At 45.2% G+C, this 15,484-nt stretch overlaps 3 protein-coding genes across 3 annotated transcripts; 2 read left to right on the top strand and 1 right to left on the bottom strand.

Annotated features, from left to right (window-relative positions):
* The first annotated feature begins 402 nt into the window (after positions 1-402).
* On the top strand, positions 403-5,616 carry ddx55 (DEAD (Asp-Glu-Ala-Asp) box polypeptide 55). Its single transcript, XM_056578442.1, has 14 exons — positions 403-617; positions 717-767; positions 910-996; positions 1,095-1,186; positions 1,415-1,477; positions 1,578-1,727; positions 2,136-2,325; positions 2,655-2,737; positions 2,965-3,096; positions 3,228-3,320; positions 3,569-3,683; positions 3,898-4,066; positions 4,367-4,659; positions 5,045-5,616. The coding sequence occupies exons 1-14, from the start codon at positions 510-512 to the stop codon at positions 5,213-5,215; spliced, it is 1,797 nt and encodes a 598-aa protein (XP_056434417.1). The 5' UTR covers positions 403-509; the 3' UTR covers positions 5,216-5,616.
* eif2b1 (eukaryotic translation initiation factor 2B, subunit 1 alpha) lies at positions 5,372-8,959 on the bottom strand. The gene is made up of 9 exons (XM_056578443.1): positions 8,613-8,959; positions 8,425-8,526; positions 8,165-8,301; positions 7,832-7,948; positions 7,421-7,533; positions 6,736-6,804; positions 6,296-6,371; positions 5,821-5,946; positions 5,372-5,590 (listed from the first exon to the last, which is right to left on the bottom strand). Exons 1-9 carry the CDS (start codon positions 8,623-8,625, stop codon positions 5,435-5,437), a joined length of 909 nt encoding a protein of 302 aa, XP_056434418.1. The 5' UTR covers positions 8,626-8,959; the 3' UTR covers positions 5,372-5,434.
* A 2,439-nt stretch (positions 8,960-11,398) lies between these two features.
* Positions 11,399-14,680, top strand: bcl7a (BAF chromatin remodeling complex subunit BCL7A). The gene is made up of 6 exons (XM_056578657.1): positions 11,399-11,620; positions 12,515-12,599; positions 12,923-13,019; positions 13,430-13,579; positions 13,797-13,900; positions 14,370-14,680. The coding sequence occupies exons 1-6, from the start codon at positions 11,529-11,531 to the stop codon at positions 14,442-14,444; spliced, it is 603 nt and encodes a 200-aa protein (XP_056434632.1). The 5' UTR covers positions 11,399-11,528; the 3' UTR covers positions 14,445-14,680.
* Positions 14,681-15,484: the final 804 nt, after the last annotated feature.

The following is a 15,484-nucleotide window of genomic DNA, read 5'->3' as shown; positions in this document are numbered from 1 at the left end:
CTCAAATACCTCATCATTCGTTTTCTCTTTTAAATGATCAACAGTAACATGTTTTACCTTAGTCGCAAAAAGCGCCATTATGCCTAAGCCTTATTACAACTGGAACTTCTAGTCAATCAACTGTCAGTCCGTGTGTGCGTGTGTACGAGCGAAGTTCTCCATTCCTTTGAAATAAAACATAATTGTAAATGCATAAATAAAGATTATTTCCTGAATAATATCTATACAATTCTTAAATTGTAAAGAAAATACAATCTAAAATAAATACTCGGCATCGCATAATGTAATCCACTCTAAATTGTTTAAATACGCATAAATTACGGTTCATCCAACCACCATGTTGCTTTTAGTGTTTATGCCAATATAAAATGAAAGGGTGGCGTTAATTGGAAAACTTATACTTTGAGAAGCCTTCATTGAGTTATTCTGTTTCGACCCGGACGGTAAACATCCACGTACCGGAAAGGAGAGTAGCGTGGACCCATGGTGGAGGAGCAGAAGTCGTCAAGATGGACAACATAACAGAAGGGACGTGGGAAAGTTTACCTGTTAAACTAAACGACAACATATTAGAAACGCTCAGAGAAATGAAGTTTACGCATATGACACCAGTACAGGTACGGTCACACACAGATCAACACCCTAGTGCTTGTTTCTCAAACCATTTAAACTGGTCTCCAGTATGAAACCATGATGCTCATTTATTTTTTCTGTAGTCCGCCTGCATTCCACTATTCATGCGTAATAAGGATGTTGCTGCCGAAGCGGTAAGTGTACACTAAATCTAACAATCTCCTTAAATAAATCCTATGTACTGTTTGATTTTGACATGACACCAATAAGAAACAGAATGTAACATTGAATAATCTACATTAAATGGACATAAACTAACAATCTGTATTATTCCAGGTAACTGGTAGTGGGAAGACACTGGCTTTCGTAATTCCAATAATAGAAATTCTACTAAAAAGAGAAGACAAACTCAAGAAAATGCAGGTAGGTCTGCGTTTTATATTTGGAAGGTTTTTTAGAAGTGAAACTGCATTACTATGCAATAACACTTATCTTTACACACATTTGTTGTTTTTTTTAAGGTGGGTGCATTGGTGATTACTCCCACCAGAGAGTTGGCCCTTCAGATCAGTGAAGTGTTTGAGGGATTCCTCCTGAAGTTCCCGCAGTTCAAGTAGGCAGAGTGGAAGGAGACCATTTTGTTTAGTGTTAAAGTTAACTTCATTGTCAATATTCAAATCCTATATAATGCATTAATGGATTACATTGTTCATTATTTGCACTCTGAAGCTATTTATAGATGGACTTAATATTTGTGAAATCATGAAATGTTTCATGTATTGCGTCCGTATCAGAAACTCCCATGTTCATGTCATGTAATCTATGTCTTCTGTTTTTCCAGGCAGATTTTGTTGATTGGTGGCAGTAACCCAATAGAAGACGTGGAGAAGTTCAAAGAACATGGGTAAACATGACTAGCCCACAGTCTTATCCAAAACAATAAGACGTTTAGAATCAAACATGGAACAGTCAGGCTGCACACTGACCCCTCTGCCTTCCTCCAGGGCCAATATAATCATCGCCACGCCCGGTCGCCTGGAGGACATGTTCCGCCGGAAGGCTGATGGACTTGATCTGTCCATCCTGGTCAAGACCCTGGACGTGCTGGTCCTGGACGAGGCGGACAGACTCCTGGACATGGGCTTCGTGGCTAGGTACACACTTAGGCCCAATCCCATTTCTACCCCTTCCCCTTCCCCCTTGTTTTGAAGGGGGAAGGGGTAGGGGGTAGAAATGGGATTGGGCCTTACACACTGTTCGGATGTTTTGGAGAGGTTTTTGCATGTAAAAAAAGTATTGATTTGATTTGAATGCTTAAAGCGCTTTTATGGGGAACGTATTATATTATTGTTTGGAAAAACAACAATAAATAGCGGTTGGCTTAAATTTCAAACACGTGACATATACAAATATGTAGAAGAAACCTAAAATCTTAATTTCATACTTTAATCATCCAGAGCCATTTCTCAACTGATATTAAAAACTGAAGCTATTATCTTTAATAAGTTCATAATGGACTGTATTTTAACATCATACCTACCCTGTTTGGTCTTCCTTCTCAGTCTGAACGTTATCCTGGCCTTCCTGCCAAAGCAGAGGAGGACGGGCCTGTTCTCGGCCACCCAGACCCAGGAGCTGGAGAAGCTGGTCAGGGCGGGCCTCAGGAACCCCGTACGCATCACGGTCAAGGAGAAGGGCGTGGCCGCCACCGCCACCCAGAAGACTCCCGCAAGACTCTGCAACTACTACTTTGTACGAAACTAATTTCCTAAAGTAACTACTGCACCCCAAGTAACTAATATAAGTAGCTACTACACTGTAAGTAACTAATATATTAAGTAACAACAACAATGTAAGTAACTAATTAAGTAACTACTCCATCATAAAGAAACTAGTATGAGATAACTACTACATCGTTACAAATACATTAAATATCTTATTTTAGCTATCTTTGTATACGGGGAATGGGTTAACAAATGTACTTATTTGGATAAAAACGTCTGCTAAATGCCCAAAATGTAATGTAAATGTCGTATGTTAAATTGTTTGGCTTCGTACAAATCTTTTTCTTCCATTTTCAGATTTGTAGAATTGAGGAGAAGTTCAACAACATGGTGGCATTCCTCAAAGAGCGCTTAGATGAGAAGCATCTTGTGTTTTTCAGGTACATGCCATTCAGTTACACCGTTAAGTCGTTTAGAAGATGCAAAGTACAGTCAGAGCATTCAAATGAATTTGAGTACCTGATCGAGTCATGTTCATTGGGACAGGAGGCCTGGGTACATCAAGGTCAAACCCTGTGCTGAAGAGTTTTTTAGGGTTCAGAAACAGAACTCTTGATTACACTGACATTACAACGGTGAGTTGAGGTTTACAATGTCTCGTCCTCAGCACATGCGCGTCAGTGGAGTATTATGGCCGCGCGTTGGAGACCCTCTTCAAGAAAGCCGACATCCGCTGTATCCACGGCAAGATGAAAAACAAACGCAACAAGATCTTCGCGGACTTCCGGGCGCTCGAAAGGTTGGTTCAACTCTAGGCTCCGTAATGAGGACCCCAGATTTCAGTACATCTCTTAGGTCGTCATGTAAAAGTGTATGGGGAGAACTTCTTAAGATGTGTATTAACCATGTCCTTCCTGTACGGTACTCTAGTGGGATTCTGGTGTGTACAGACGTCATGGCCCGAGGAATCGATATCCCTGATGTCAACTGGGTCTTACAATACGACCCCCCAAGTAATGCCAGGTAAAGGACTACAATTCACTAAAGGTTTTCATTTGTTATGACAAAGATATTCCCCTTTCAGCTCTGTCATTAATGAGCAGGTCGTGGTCAGGCATCACCTCCCAAGGATGCCTACAAGTAGACCGCAGACTTTGGGGTCTGAACCCAGAACCTTTACTACTAGTATATCCTATCCAGAAAAGGTTTGACTTGAATATGTTGGCGTTATCGTTGGTCTCATTGATCATTATGTTGTGTCTCGTCCTCAGTGCGTTTGTCCATCGCTGTGGACGTACAGCACGCATCGGCAATCAGGGAAGTGCCCTGGTCTTCCTGTTACCCATGGAGGAGTCCTATGTGACCTTCCTGTCCATCAACCAGAAAGTAAGTGGAGGAAGGGGGGCTCTAGAATAAGAACCACCTTTTTTAGGCATCTAAACCCCTGCATTAAAGCAAGGTAGTCAGCCCTGCACTCAGGACCTCCAAGGTACCCAGTGAGCTACACATTCATAAATCTATTCAGGCAATATGGTTGCTCTGACCTTGCTTTCCCTCATCCCTAAACGGTTCCTTTATCTCCACCACGCCTCTCTCCCAGTGTCCCCTTGAAAGGATGGAGCCCATCGAGGATGTGATGGACATCCTACCCAAGGTGAAGGCCATGGCGCTGGCTGACCGAGCCATGTACGACCGGGGAATGAGAGCCTACGTCTCCAGCGTGCAGGCCTACGCCAAACACGAGTGTAGCCTCATCTTCAGAGTCAAAGGTGGGGGGGTGTTTTCATGTGTGACGCAATGGTCACTTAATATCTTGCTGATCTGAAAACGATCAGGATTAATGGATACACCCCACATGGTCTGATTAATGTAGGACAATTCATTTGGGTCTAGTGTTTCAGTATGGTTACGCTCGTGAACGACTAATGTGAGCAGAAAGCAAAAATAGAGGGAAAAGATCTTTTTATATTTTGTCATTGTGGTCTATAATTATTAGATGGGGATAGGATATGTAACTTTAAACACTAGCCTGATCGTCCAGCCTTCCTGTCCCCCTCCCCCCGCCTCAGATCTTGACTTTAGCGCCATGGCCAAAGGGTTCGCCCTTCTGCGGATGCCCAAGATGCCCGAACTTAAGGACAAGTCGTTTCCAGACTTCGTCAGGACGGATATCGACACGGACACCATCCGCTACAAGGACAAGGCCCGGGAGAAGCTGAGGCGGAAGATGCTGGCCGAGCTGAAGGAGCGCGGGCCGGCCCCGCTGGTCAGGAGGAACGTGGTGAGGAACACGTCGTGGTCCAAGCAGAAGCAGAAGCAGGACCGCAAGAGGAAGAAGTCTGCCAAGAGGCAGCTTGGCGAGGTACGGGACCTTCTGTGTTGACTATAAAACGCTAAGGGGGAATGAAAACTTTAAGTTTGCCCTTGAATGTTCCTCACCGCTTGTTATTTTAAGGCCAAAATGAGGCCACCCCAAGTGGAAAAATTACCTCGATTGGTAGTTGTTGATTAATGTCGATACAATGGTGTCAGTGGAGGCGGGTTTCTATCTAGCAGCTTAGAACAGAAGAAACCAGACATCGTATTTCGATTTTTCTATATCATAATCTGCATTCCACTGAAACGTTTAAATGGGCTCATTATGTGTAATGAGTAGCTTTAACCCGTATTTAAGGGTTATAATAGGATTATGTAAATTTGAGTTTAAAAAGCGTACTGATCTCTTTCGTCCAATCACGCGACTTCAGGGTTCTGATGAGGAGGAGGACGAGGACCTGAAGGAGCTCCTGAACGACACCAGGCTGCTGAAGAGGCTCAAGAAGGGAAAGATAAGCGAGGAAGACTTTAATAAACAGATGGAGGACGTACCGCTGAGCTCCACCCAGACCGGATCCCCAAAGGCCACCGACGACGCCTGACCGAGCCGGGGCAGACTGCAGCCTTCTGCCTCCTACTCCCACAAAAGACTGACCCACTTTTCAAATGTACCCAAATGTTCGTTCTACTCACCGTCACAACGTATTAAATCCACTTTGTATGAAAAATGTGCAACACAGACGAACAGTATTTGTATATGTTATAAAATGTGATAAAATTTCGCCTTTTGTTTGTTGATTTTCTTTTTATTCGTAGAGAAGTTATAAATAAAGTTTGATCAATTCGTCGCTGACGGCGGACGGGGTGAGGACGCCCAGGTCGGTGAAGAGCAGGGTGATGAGAGACGGGGGCGTGTAGTCGATGACGGGGTGCTCCTCGGACAGGCTCTGGGAGCTCCTCAACGTGTCCGCCTTGTACTGGGGATGGAATGGGCGTCGAAATGAATACAAACTTAAATAGTAGTATAGCTTTTTCTTTTTTTATCTATACTAAAATCCTACCATGTGTGAGGGTGACAAATGATCACAAGCCATTTCAAAATATATCTGCTTGTGCAACACAAGTGGGAGCATCCAACCGGGTCTATGATGGTGGGATGAGCCCAAACATGAACCAACTCCAGTGCCGGACCATGACGTGTCCCTACCTTGAACTTATCCGGCACATCCTGCTGATTGAGGGGGTAGAGGCGGACAAACTTAAAGCTCTCTGCCACCACGTAGAACAGCTTGTTGTGGGCCTTGGAGCACACCGCCATCTGGTACGTCCCGATCTACGCAGACACACATTATGTTAGCACAAGCTGCCACTTTTACTCTTCTTTATCCATTAAGTCACTAACAGATCACAGCTTTTAGCCATTGCAACATTCTGTGACTTTTTATTATGGATCCATGTGATTCATGAGCAGGCAGGGAGGTCTACAGGGAGGCCACGGGAAGAGGGTTTTGAACCTGGTCCTTTGGACTGGGAGTCCAGACCCTAACCACTAGTGTGTGTGTGTGTGTGTGTGTGTGTGTGTGTGTGTGTGTGTGTGTGTGTGTGTGTGTGTGTGTGTGTGTGTGTGTGTGTGTGTGTGTGTGTGTGTGTGTGTGTGTGTGTGTGTGTGTGTGCGCGCCTGCCTTGTTGATGATCCCTCCGCTCTCCACGACTCCCTCGGCGCCGACGATAACCAGGTCCACCTTCTCCACCACGGCGCTGGGGGAACAACAGAAACACCGCCGCATTCATTAGATCCCTAATAAGGAGAACGCGTTTTCTGGCAGCGCGATGCTCGAGGTCACCTCACAGCACAGTGCTAAAAACAACACAGCCAAGATTAATTAATAAATGAACACTGGGAGACGAGGGACACGACAAGGGGGTCTGGGGTCAAAACAGGGATGTGGGTCATTTTGTTGACATGTTTTGACCTTGTATGTAATACATCATCCGTAGAAAGTATTATATTGTGATACATCACATCTATGTCTACTTTTATATTGTAGTGCATCACATCCTTAGAAATGTGTCATATCGTAATTTCTCCAGAAACATATCTGATACTAATATGTTTATCTACCCCACGGCAGCATCCAGGACCACGGTCACAGGAACGTCGAGCTTCCTCAGGGCTGCAGCCATCTGTTCGCTGAAAGACAAGAAATATCATTCAGGAAAAAGGAGTAGTTTAAAGGCAGTGGGAAACTTTGTTAGACCATTTCTATGTTTGCATCATTCAACCATTCAGCCAAGTGTGCCAAAAAATATATATTAACACTATTTGCTACTTAGTAATTTACCAGTGAATTACACATACATGTACCTGAGCAACAGGTATAGGTTAGAGCATCTTGCTCAAGGATGCTAACAGGTAGACAGGGGGCATTATGGTTTGAACCCAGAATCTTTCAGCGGGAGTTAACCCAACCTCCCTACTACATAAAATACTTTCTTGAAAATTGTCTATGACATCCGACCCCCCTCCCCCATAACCCCCTTTACACCCACAACGCCATTTCCATCTTCCAACAAGACGTCCCTGATTCAGTGGCATCATTGATAAATAATCCTGAGATATTACATATTTAGAAGACACGTTTGTCCAAAGGGGCATTCAACCATGAAGATGCAAAGCAACAAGTGCAAGAATATTGAGTACATAAAAAAAATATATAGCACAAAATGAGCAAAGAAACTACTTCTACAATATAGTACGAAGAGATAGGGAATTATTTTTCCCGTATGGCTGGTGTGCCTGCCCTCACCCGGCTGCGTCCGGCTGGGACTCGGTGACGTACACCGAGAACCTCTTCTTCTCTGCCGCCGCCTTCTCCAGCACCCGGAGGACCACCCTGGAGTACGAGTGGGTCAGGATTTTCTGGATAAAAAGGAAAAAGATTGGGAGCGTATAGGATCACACATCTGGTAAAAATGGACAGACGAGGCAGAGACTCGAATGGCCAACCGCCTGCTAGGATCAGCAAAATAGCGGCCGTTAAGTTCTTCAGAATCAGACCAAGGGAGGATACAAAGCCCCTTAAACAATGGATTGGAGACTACTCCAACTCATTAGCCATATGACCAGTATTCAGATCAGTGGTTATACAATTCTTAAAGTTTGTATTCTGTTTAGTCTACCTCTGTTACACATGATTTGCTGCTTTGGAAAAACTCACTGCGCCGTCTTTGATGAACGTGTGGCATAGTTTGGCCACCTTGGCTCTGGACATGGAGATCTTCTGCAGAAACAACTCCCCTCGCTCCTCCATCACCTTTTTACACTGCGACAAGTCCTGGAACCACCACAGTTAAACCAGAAAACACTTCCATAATCAATAGAAGAATACCATTGGTAGGGTTCTAAAATGTATTTTCAGAAGGGGTTGAGAAATGGGCTGATGAATCTTGATGTTACTTCCATGCCAAACCTAACCTGAGTACGTAAAGAATATTCTTAAAGCTGCGATTGTGTTAATAAGCATCACTTACACTTTTCGAGTGCACTTTACCTGGTGTTCCAACGATGTCAGGCTAATGAATCGTAGAAATAGTTCCCCCGCAGAAGAGACAGCCACGGAGGAGTCGACCCCCGTCAGACAGTCTGTAGCCGAGGTCAGACTCTCCCTAAGCCCGAAAAGTGTTTCTCCTGAAAGTATAGGGTCCAGCGATATCCCACAATTTAGGTTGATGGCATGGTTGGTTGGTAGCATTCGTGCATAGCATATGATACAGTATTTTAGTAATTGACAAATAACTAGAATTGGTAGACCTTGGTCTCTCTTGAGGAACTCGAGTAGCGTGCGGATGGCAGCTACTGCAGATGCCATATCGGGGTCTTTCCCCATCTGGGTCCTGAAGTACTCCACTAGCTCTACAGAAAGACAGCGTCAGGTGTTGGGCGATGGGTGACAAAGTTTGTTGTTAAATGTACTGCAATGAGAAGAAGGAGCAACCAACCTTGTTCGTTCATGTTTATTCAGTACAACGCAGCCAGATACAGGAGCCTCTTGTATTGTATGAGAATTACGTCAGCCAAGCAAACAATCTCTATGAATTGTAATGTGTCCCCCTGAACGTTTGACACATGCGTGCTAGACTTGCTCGCACTGTCGATTTCCTTCAAATAAATAAAATAATTAATGCCCAATAAATAAGACTAACCCGATCACCGTAACTGATGTATATAGTTTGTTTGTCAATGTTATATCGCTAACTTAAATCCTGTACATTAGTTGTTTGACTCAAACAACCAACTCATTTAGCAGTGTTGTCCCTGCCGTCTCGCGCAAGTTGATGACGTGTGGGCTGCGTCAAAATCATTGACCAATCGAAATAGATGGAAATACCTTCTTTAATTTGTCCATGGGAAATAAAACCATGAATACCACTCAAGTACAACTCAAGTTTTGTAGTGAAATAATAAAAACTTTAAATACAAAAAATTATCTTTTATCTTTTGAACAACATTGTTGTTTGTATGCAAGCATAGACAAAAGTGAAGTCACTTTCCTTTTTGTAAAGAGCGGTAAAGTAGTTATTTTGCAAACAACTATACTTTTCAGTACAGTTCACACGAGGCTACAACGATCACACAAGCACTTTTATTAATATTTTGCATTTCAGTCTTCTGATAAAAAAAAGGGTGAATAAACATCACCACCCATATAAAACTCTTCCAAATCCATTCCCTTCACCGTTAACCGTTATTCTCCTGCTCCTACTTCATCTTGCCCGATGTAGCGGTGACGTCCCCATACAGGCGCCGCAGCTTCCTGGTCCTGTGGTCCTGATCCTCGAGGCTAATGAGGTGGACGTCCGCAGCGGTCAAGCTGGTGCACGGCTCCCCCGTCACCATGATGTCGTTGGGGCATAGCGAGTGCTTGAAGCCCGGCACCAGCTGGGGGAAAAGGCTTGGGTCCCCGGCCTGGAGCTCCTGCCGCTCCCTGACCTCCTCCCTGTTCCTCTTGCCCACGGCGTGCTTCTTGAGGGCATGCAGACGCAGCCTCAACCCCTCAACCCCTCTCCTGCACCAGCGCTGAGTTTATGTTGACCAGGATGAAGTTGCTCAGGATGATAAAGGAGGTGGTAAAGAAGCGGGTGTGGCCGACGACCCGGGGGTCCAGTGCCTCCTGGTGGTCCGTCCACCCGTCCACCGTGACCATGCTGAAGAGGGTGAAGACCGCTCGGTCGAGGCCTCCACAGTGCACTGGGTGGCCGCCGTGGAGGTCCCAGAAACACTGGGCACCGATCAAGGAGACGTCCATCCCACTCTTCACGGTCCTGTAGAGGGCCATGAAGAGCGCGTTGACCAGGGGCAGGGAGGACACCTTGATGACCTGCAGGGAGCGGAGAGAGACGATGACCCCCAGGGACTCCACCGTGCTGGACGTGTCCACTAAGAGTGGGGGGCAAGGCCATCACCAAGCAGGCAACAGGGCCTCCTCAAACAGTTGTCCCAGCTCTTTCAGAAGGGAGCGGGCTCCACCTTCAGAAGGAACTCTGTGGTGTAGACAGCCACGAGCAGCTCGTCAGTGACCAGGAAGAAGCTGCCAAGTTGGAGCTTCACTGTGTGGTTGGTTGAGGATGGCATCCAGGAAGATGGGTCAGCATCATCCCAGCGTGGAACCATCTGGACCTGGTGATGCCCGCGCCGTAGTTGGAGAACTCAATATATCCTTTTGTGTCCTTTCATTTGTGGCCCAGTAAGAGATACAATGCAGGACGATCCGTCTTACATATTGAAAAGATCCACTTCTCTCTGCCTCTCTGGCCTCCATTATCTTCCAAGACTGGAGAAACAATTAGCTGGAATAATTTTCCTAATCGCTTGGGAAATATAACTGGTTGTATACGGGTCGTGTTCAAATTAATCACTGACACAGAACACATTTGAAAGCAATGTGTATTTGAATGAAAGCAACCTAACAGAAACACAAGCAGTAAAACACAAATGACAAAACAACTGTTTACACCACTGAGAATTCATTGAGATGTTCAGAGAGCATAACGCTATTGAGCTCTACTTGGGCTGTTAGAAATGAACACGGCTAGTGTCATTTATTTTTGGTTATTCGTGTTTTTACGGAAATTAATTATTCATGTTTTGTTTTGCCCTCTTTCACTTTCTACAATAGGACTATGACAAACCAGTTGCGGGGTCAATTTAAACTGATATAGGCCAAAATGTGGACGTTATATGGTGAAAAGTTATTATTGAAATATGAATAGCTGCAATTTCGATTTCACAATTGTATGGTCTCCTACTTTTACTGCGAACCAATATAACGTTTTTAGATGAGGCTTGTTCGTCTCGTATGGTAAGCATGCATGCTATTTTATCACAATATAGGACAATTCGTGAACACATTCAATCCAGTAAGGAAATGGGTGACGACGTAAGCATTCGCGACTGCATGCGCCAGTTTGGTCATGAAATAGAATAAACGGATTACAACAGATAAAGTTATTAATTAGTTTTATTGTAAATCAAATAACAGCGGCCGTCCACACTCAGTCCTAGTCTAGGTAAATGGACCGTCGATACAGCACCACGGCTCACAAAAAACCCATCCAAGCCTTCAAATCGATTCCATATTCAGAACAACCGAGTAACCAAAAACCTAAACAAGCACACATATTACAGCTATTAATCAGTTACGCATATTACTCGAGTAGGAGCAATGTCCCTCTTTGTTCCCGGATCACACACAGCGGTGTAAACTGAACGCCTCTCCCTTCAGTGCAGCTGCAGGCTCCCTTCTCTCTCCCTGGTCCCCGCTCCGCGCAGGCGCGTTGCCTCCTCTGTGCGCTGTGCTGTTTGCATTGTGTCTGAACTGCCGGCGAGCTTTAAAAAATATTATACCCACCACGGCAATGTCGGGCAGGTCGGTCCGCGCGGAGACCCGGAGCAGGGCAAAAGATGACATCAAGCGGGTTATGGCCGCGATCGAGAAAGTACGAAAATGGTAAGGGAAAGAAGAAAAATTCCACGCTTTGTTACCTAACACAAGAAAGGCTTGCTTGTTGCGGGGGGAGGAGAGGGAACGAGCGAGAACGAATCGGGGGATGAATTTGATTGAAAGGGTATTTTGAGCGCAATTCAGAGATGTACTTGCAACTCAGGTGCACTGGGGCGCACTCGTGCAATGTGGTACACTTTTGAGTTTAGGGGACTGTTCGACAGGGATGCCCCTTTTTCTGTGTAGATTTTTTTTTTTTTGAAACGGTTGAACCCAGTAGCCATTTCGACAGTCACATGAAGCCATTCCCTTTTTCCTCCTGCCCGCTGGTGTGCGCGTTTTTGTCAGAGCACTGTGGAGGCAGGGGAACGGCGGAAAACGTTCAATAACTCTCGCTTCGACACAATATGACGACGGCGCTGCCGGGCGGGAGTAGTTTAGTTCGTCTGGAGTTTTAAATGAAGCGCTTCAGTCGCCCTTTAGCTCCGGTGGAGAACCCGGCGGGGGGGGCCGGGGAGAGGGAAGTGAAGCTGCTCTGCACGGCTGAACACGCAATGACTCAGTTTTAAGGTTTTAGGAATTAAAACGCACCGGGTTTGATGTTGTGTTGGTAGATTTATTTTGGTGGACATTTGGAGTTAATGATGATCTTTGTGTGGGGATTCCCGCAGTTGTGTTATTCCGTGTTATATAGGGAATTGTCCTCCATTTTATGTGCTTGTTCACCAAAAAACTCCCCACTCACATAAGTCACTGTATCGACTGGAAGTTGCGCTCTAGTTATTTTTTTGGGATACCTGCGCTTTTGACGAATGTGTCGAACTTTTGACTTTAATTATGAAGCGCCAATTCAGCATAGGCTACAGACGTGAGAATTTATACTTATCTTTTATCTCTCAGGGAAAAGAAATGGGTGACTGTTGGAGACACATCTCTGCGTATCTACAAGTGGGTCCCAGTAACGGAACCCAAGTCAGCAGAAGATGTAAGTTGGCATCTGGATGAGACTTGTTGACATTAACGGTGTGATTAAAAATAATGCACGTGCTTAACCCCCGCTCTACACACACACACACACACACACACACACACACACACACACACACACACACACACACACACACACACACACACACACACACACACACTTGGATAGAATAGCAACTTGTGATTTAACTTAATTGTTGCATGATGTTTTGTACTCCTTTTCTATTATTGATAATTTCACCTGAGTCTTTGTTTAGTTGGACACAGGCAGCTCAACAGCGTTTGTTGATGTTGTCTTTTCCTGTTTTTTCTCTTTTCTAGAAAAGCAAAAATAAGAAGAAGGGCAAAGACGAGAAGTATGGCTCGGAGCTCACCACGCCGGAGAACAGTTCGTCCCCCGGCATGATGGACATCCATGGTGAGTACATTTTTTAAATATTTTTTGTATAATGTCTGTAGTCCCGTTTACATAGCACTTCATCTACATGCATTCAAAACATTGTTTTCACTGACTGTCGTGAATAGACGACAACATGTTGGCATATGTCGCTTGATCATAATATCAACTCTTTGTATCATGAATTATGTGAAGCACTTTTTGACCCTAGTTTTGAAGTGTGTTGTCGTTAATATTGCATCCAAACAATTCTGACACATTATGAGTCATTTTTGTTTTCCAATGTAGTCTCCTCAAGAATATTCCCTTCTTTGGTAAAAAGGTGCAAGACGGTCTGGGTTCGATCCCTTAGTCTACCCATAGGCACCACTGAGAAAGATTCTCTAACTTAGGTCAAACCCATCCCTCCTTGTGTTTATCGTGTCTCTCAGACGACAACAGCAACCAGAGCTCCATCGCGGACTCGTCTCCGGTCAAGCAGGAGAACAGCTGCAGCACCAGCCCCGCACCAGACGCCAGCACCCTCTCCTCCCACCGCGACAGCGACGCCAAGACTGACCAGAGCCCCGACAGCAAGAGAGGTCCGAGACACACACACGCACACATATGAAGACACAGAAAAGTCCTTTTCACCAGGGAACCACAAGGGGGTGCTAAGTAACAGAAATACCGTCTTAGCTTGGAGCAAACAAAACCTACTGCTTGCTTGCGGTTCTTTGTACCAGTTTGGCGATTAGGTTTCACTAGTTGTGGTTCAAAAGCCTAAAGGTGTGCTATCGTCTGGATGTGTGTGTTCAGGGAAGAGCCTGCCGTCATCAGACAGTTCGGAGCGGGCGGCCAGTGTAAAGAGGGACGGCGCGGCTACGGACGAGAAGCACTCCCCAGACAGCAAAGCCTCTCAGGTATGGAGCGCTGCATGCGTCACACTCCAGCCTCCATGGCCGCCTGTTAACAGCCGGTCTCTGCGTACTGGTCCCTGGTCATGCTGGTCCACCTGGTGTGAGATGGTTCGGTTTAGTCGTAGAGAACTGGGAGGTGTTTTTAATTGATAATGCTTTGAGTTCTAAGTGTGTTTTGTGTTTGTATCATTTCTGATCATCTTTTTTTATTGGCTGCAGATTGTCCTGAAATTCAAATGCTTGTGCATAATTGCCTGCCTTGATCTAAATCTTAATTTTGAGACAATAACATATTTCATTGATAGTTTTTTTTATACTTTTGATTTGAGAAATAACATATCGTTGTCTGATTTCTAGTATTGTTGTGATAACACAAATTTTAATATTTTTCATTTCTATAAAGTATTAATGATATGATGATATTTTTTGCATATCATTTGTCAATTAACGTGTGCACCAATGTGATTGGCAGGACCTGGAGGAGGAAGCCCCGCCCACTAAGAAGACCAAGCAGGAGTCTCCACCGCAGGACTTTGAGGAGAGCTAGATGACTCTTCAGCGGGTCTACCACCCCTCCCTTTCTAAACGTCCTCCATTAACTCTCTTTCTTTCTTTCTTTCTTTCTTTCTTTCTTTCTTTCTTTCTTTCCCCCCTTTTCCACCTGAACAACTCGGGAGAGAATCTCTCCTCGTGTTCTGCTGTTTCCTCTCCCCCCCTCCACCTATATCCCCCATCACCACAACACCCACCCGGATGGATAATACCTCTACTGCCCACTCACCCCACCCCAACCCCCCCTAACCCCACTCCCCCTCTGTGCTTCCTCCTATCTTCTCCACACACTCACAAAATGCCAAGTGAAGCCCTGACTCCTCCAGGCTTCCCCTCTCCCCCCCCCACCAGCCCCCCCCCCCGCCCGCCCCGACCGACCTGTGAGACGGGGTGGGGTGGGGTGTAGGGGCAGGGCTGCCAGGCCAGAAGAAGAAGAGACAAGCTGACCTGCATCTGTGATTTTAAAAACAAAAAAACCTGAATAAATAACAATGGGGCCGGGGCTTTTTGACACTTTTAGATAAAATCAGCAAGAGTAGGGGTCAAAGGTCCGACTCCTGTCCCTCCCCTCCACCCACCCCCCTTTTTGAAAACATTTAACTCTTTAATGGTTTAGCTTCGGGATGCACACAGAGGCTAGCCTGGTTATCAGCGGCTCGTAGGAAACCTCTACAATCCTCCGTGATGGCCTCCTGGCAGACTTATGTACTATTACTGTTGTTTAGGGAATCGTTAGGGTGTTTCTCAGGAGGGTCAATGCACTGTTATGGTATCTCACAAGTGATCACAGATTGAGTTGCTGCTGTTAGTGGGTGTGTCTTGTTCTCCATCCATGGAAGGTCACGTTTTTTTTTCTTGACTTATTTTTTTTTAATGAACCGAAGTTCTCATTCAAAAAAGGAAGGAGGAAGGGGTACTGGTTGAGGCTGGCATAGGTACCGCAGGTGTGCCTTCCGTTTGATTATGATTAAGCGCAATTTGTTAGGTCATGAGCAATTATTTTTTATAACTTACGATTTTGTGCCATATTCTGTC

The sequence above is a fragment of the Gadus chalcogrammus genome, chromosome 19 (assembly GCF_026213295.1).
Source record: "Gadus chalcogrammus isolate NIFS_2021 chromosome 19, NIFS_Gcha_1.0, whole genome shotgun sequence".
Taxonomy (NCBI): Eukaryota; Metazoa; Chordata; class Actinopteri; order Gadiformes; family Gadidae; genus Gadus; species Gadus chalcogrammus.
Note: the sequence above shows the minus strand (reverse complement) of the source record. Positions and strands in the feature narration are given on the sequence as shown.

Coding starts and splice junctions, on each gene's coding strand:
- ddx55 (XM_056578442.1), top strand. CDS start 510: ATGGACAACATAACAGAAGGGACGTGGGAAAGTTTACCTGTTAAACTA. Junction 997..1,094: donor ACAAACTCAAGAAAATGCAG/GTAGGTCTGCGT, acceptor GTTTTTTTTAAG/GTGGGTGCATTGGTGATTAC. Junction 4,067..4,366: donor CCTCATCTTCAGAGTCAAAG/GTGGGGGGGTGT, acceptor CCCCCGCCTCAG/ATCTTGACTTTAGCGCCATG.
- eif2b1 (XM_056578443.1), bottom strand. Junction 7,949..8,164: donor TGACATCGTTGGAACACCAG/GTAAAGTGCACT, acceptor TGGTGGTTCCAG/GACTTGTCGCAGTGTAAAAA. Junction 5,947..6,295: donor GCGGAGGGATCATCAACAAG/GCAGGCGCGCAC, acceptor GTGTCTGCGTAG/ATCGGGACGTACCAGATGGC.
- bcl7a (XM_056578657.1), top strand. CDS start 11,529: ATGTCGGGCAGGTCGGTCCGCGCGGAGACCCGGAGCAGGGCAAAAGAT. Junction 13,020..13,429: donor CGGCATGATGGACATCCATG/GTGAGTACATTT, acceptor CGTGTCTCTCAG/ACGACAACAGCAACCAGAGC. Junction 13,901..14,369: donor CAGACAGCAAAGCCTCTCAG/GTATGGAGCGCT, acceptor TGTGATTGGCAG/GACCTGGAGGAGGAAGCCCC.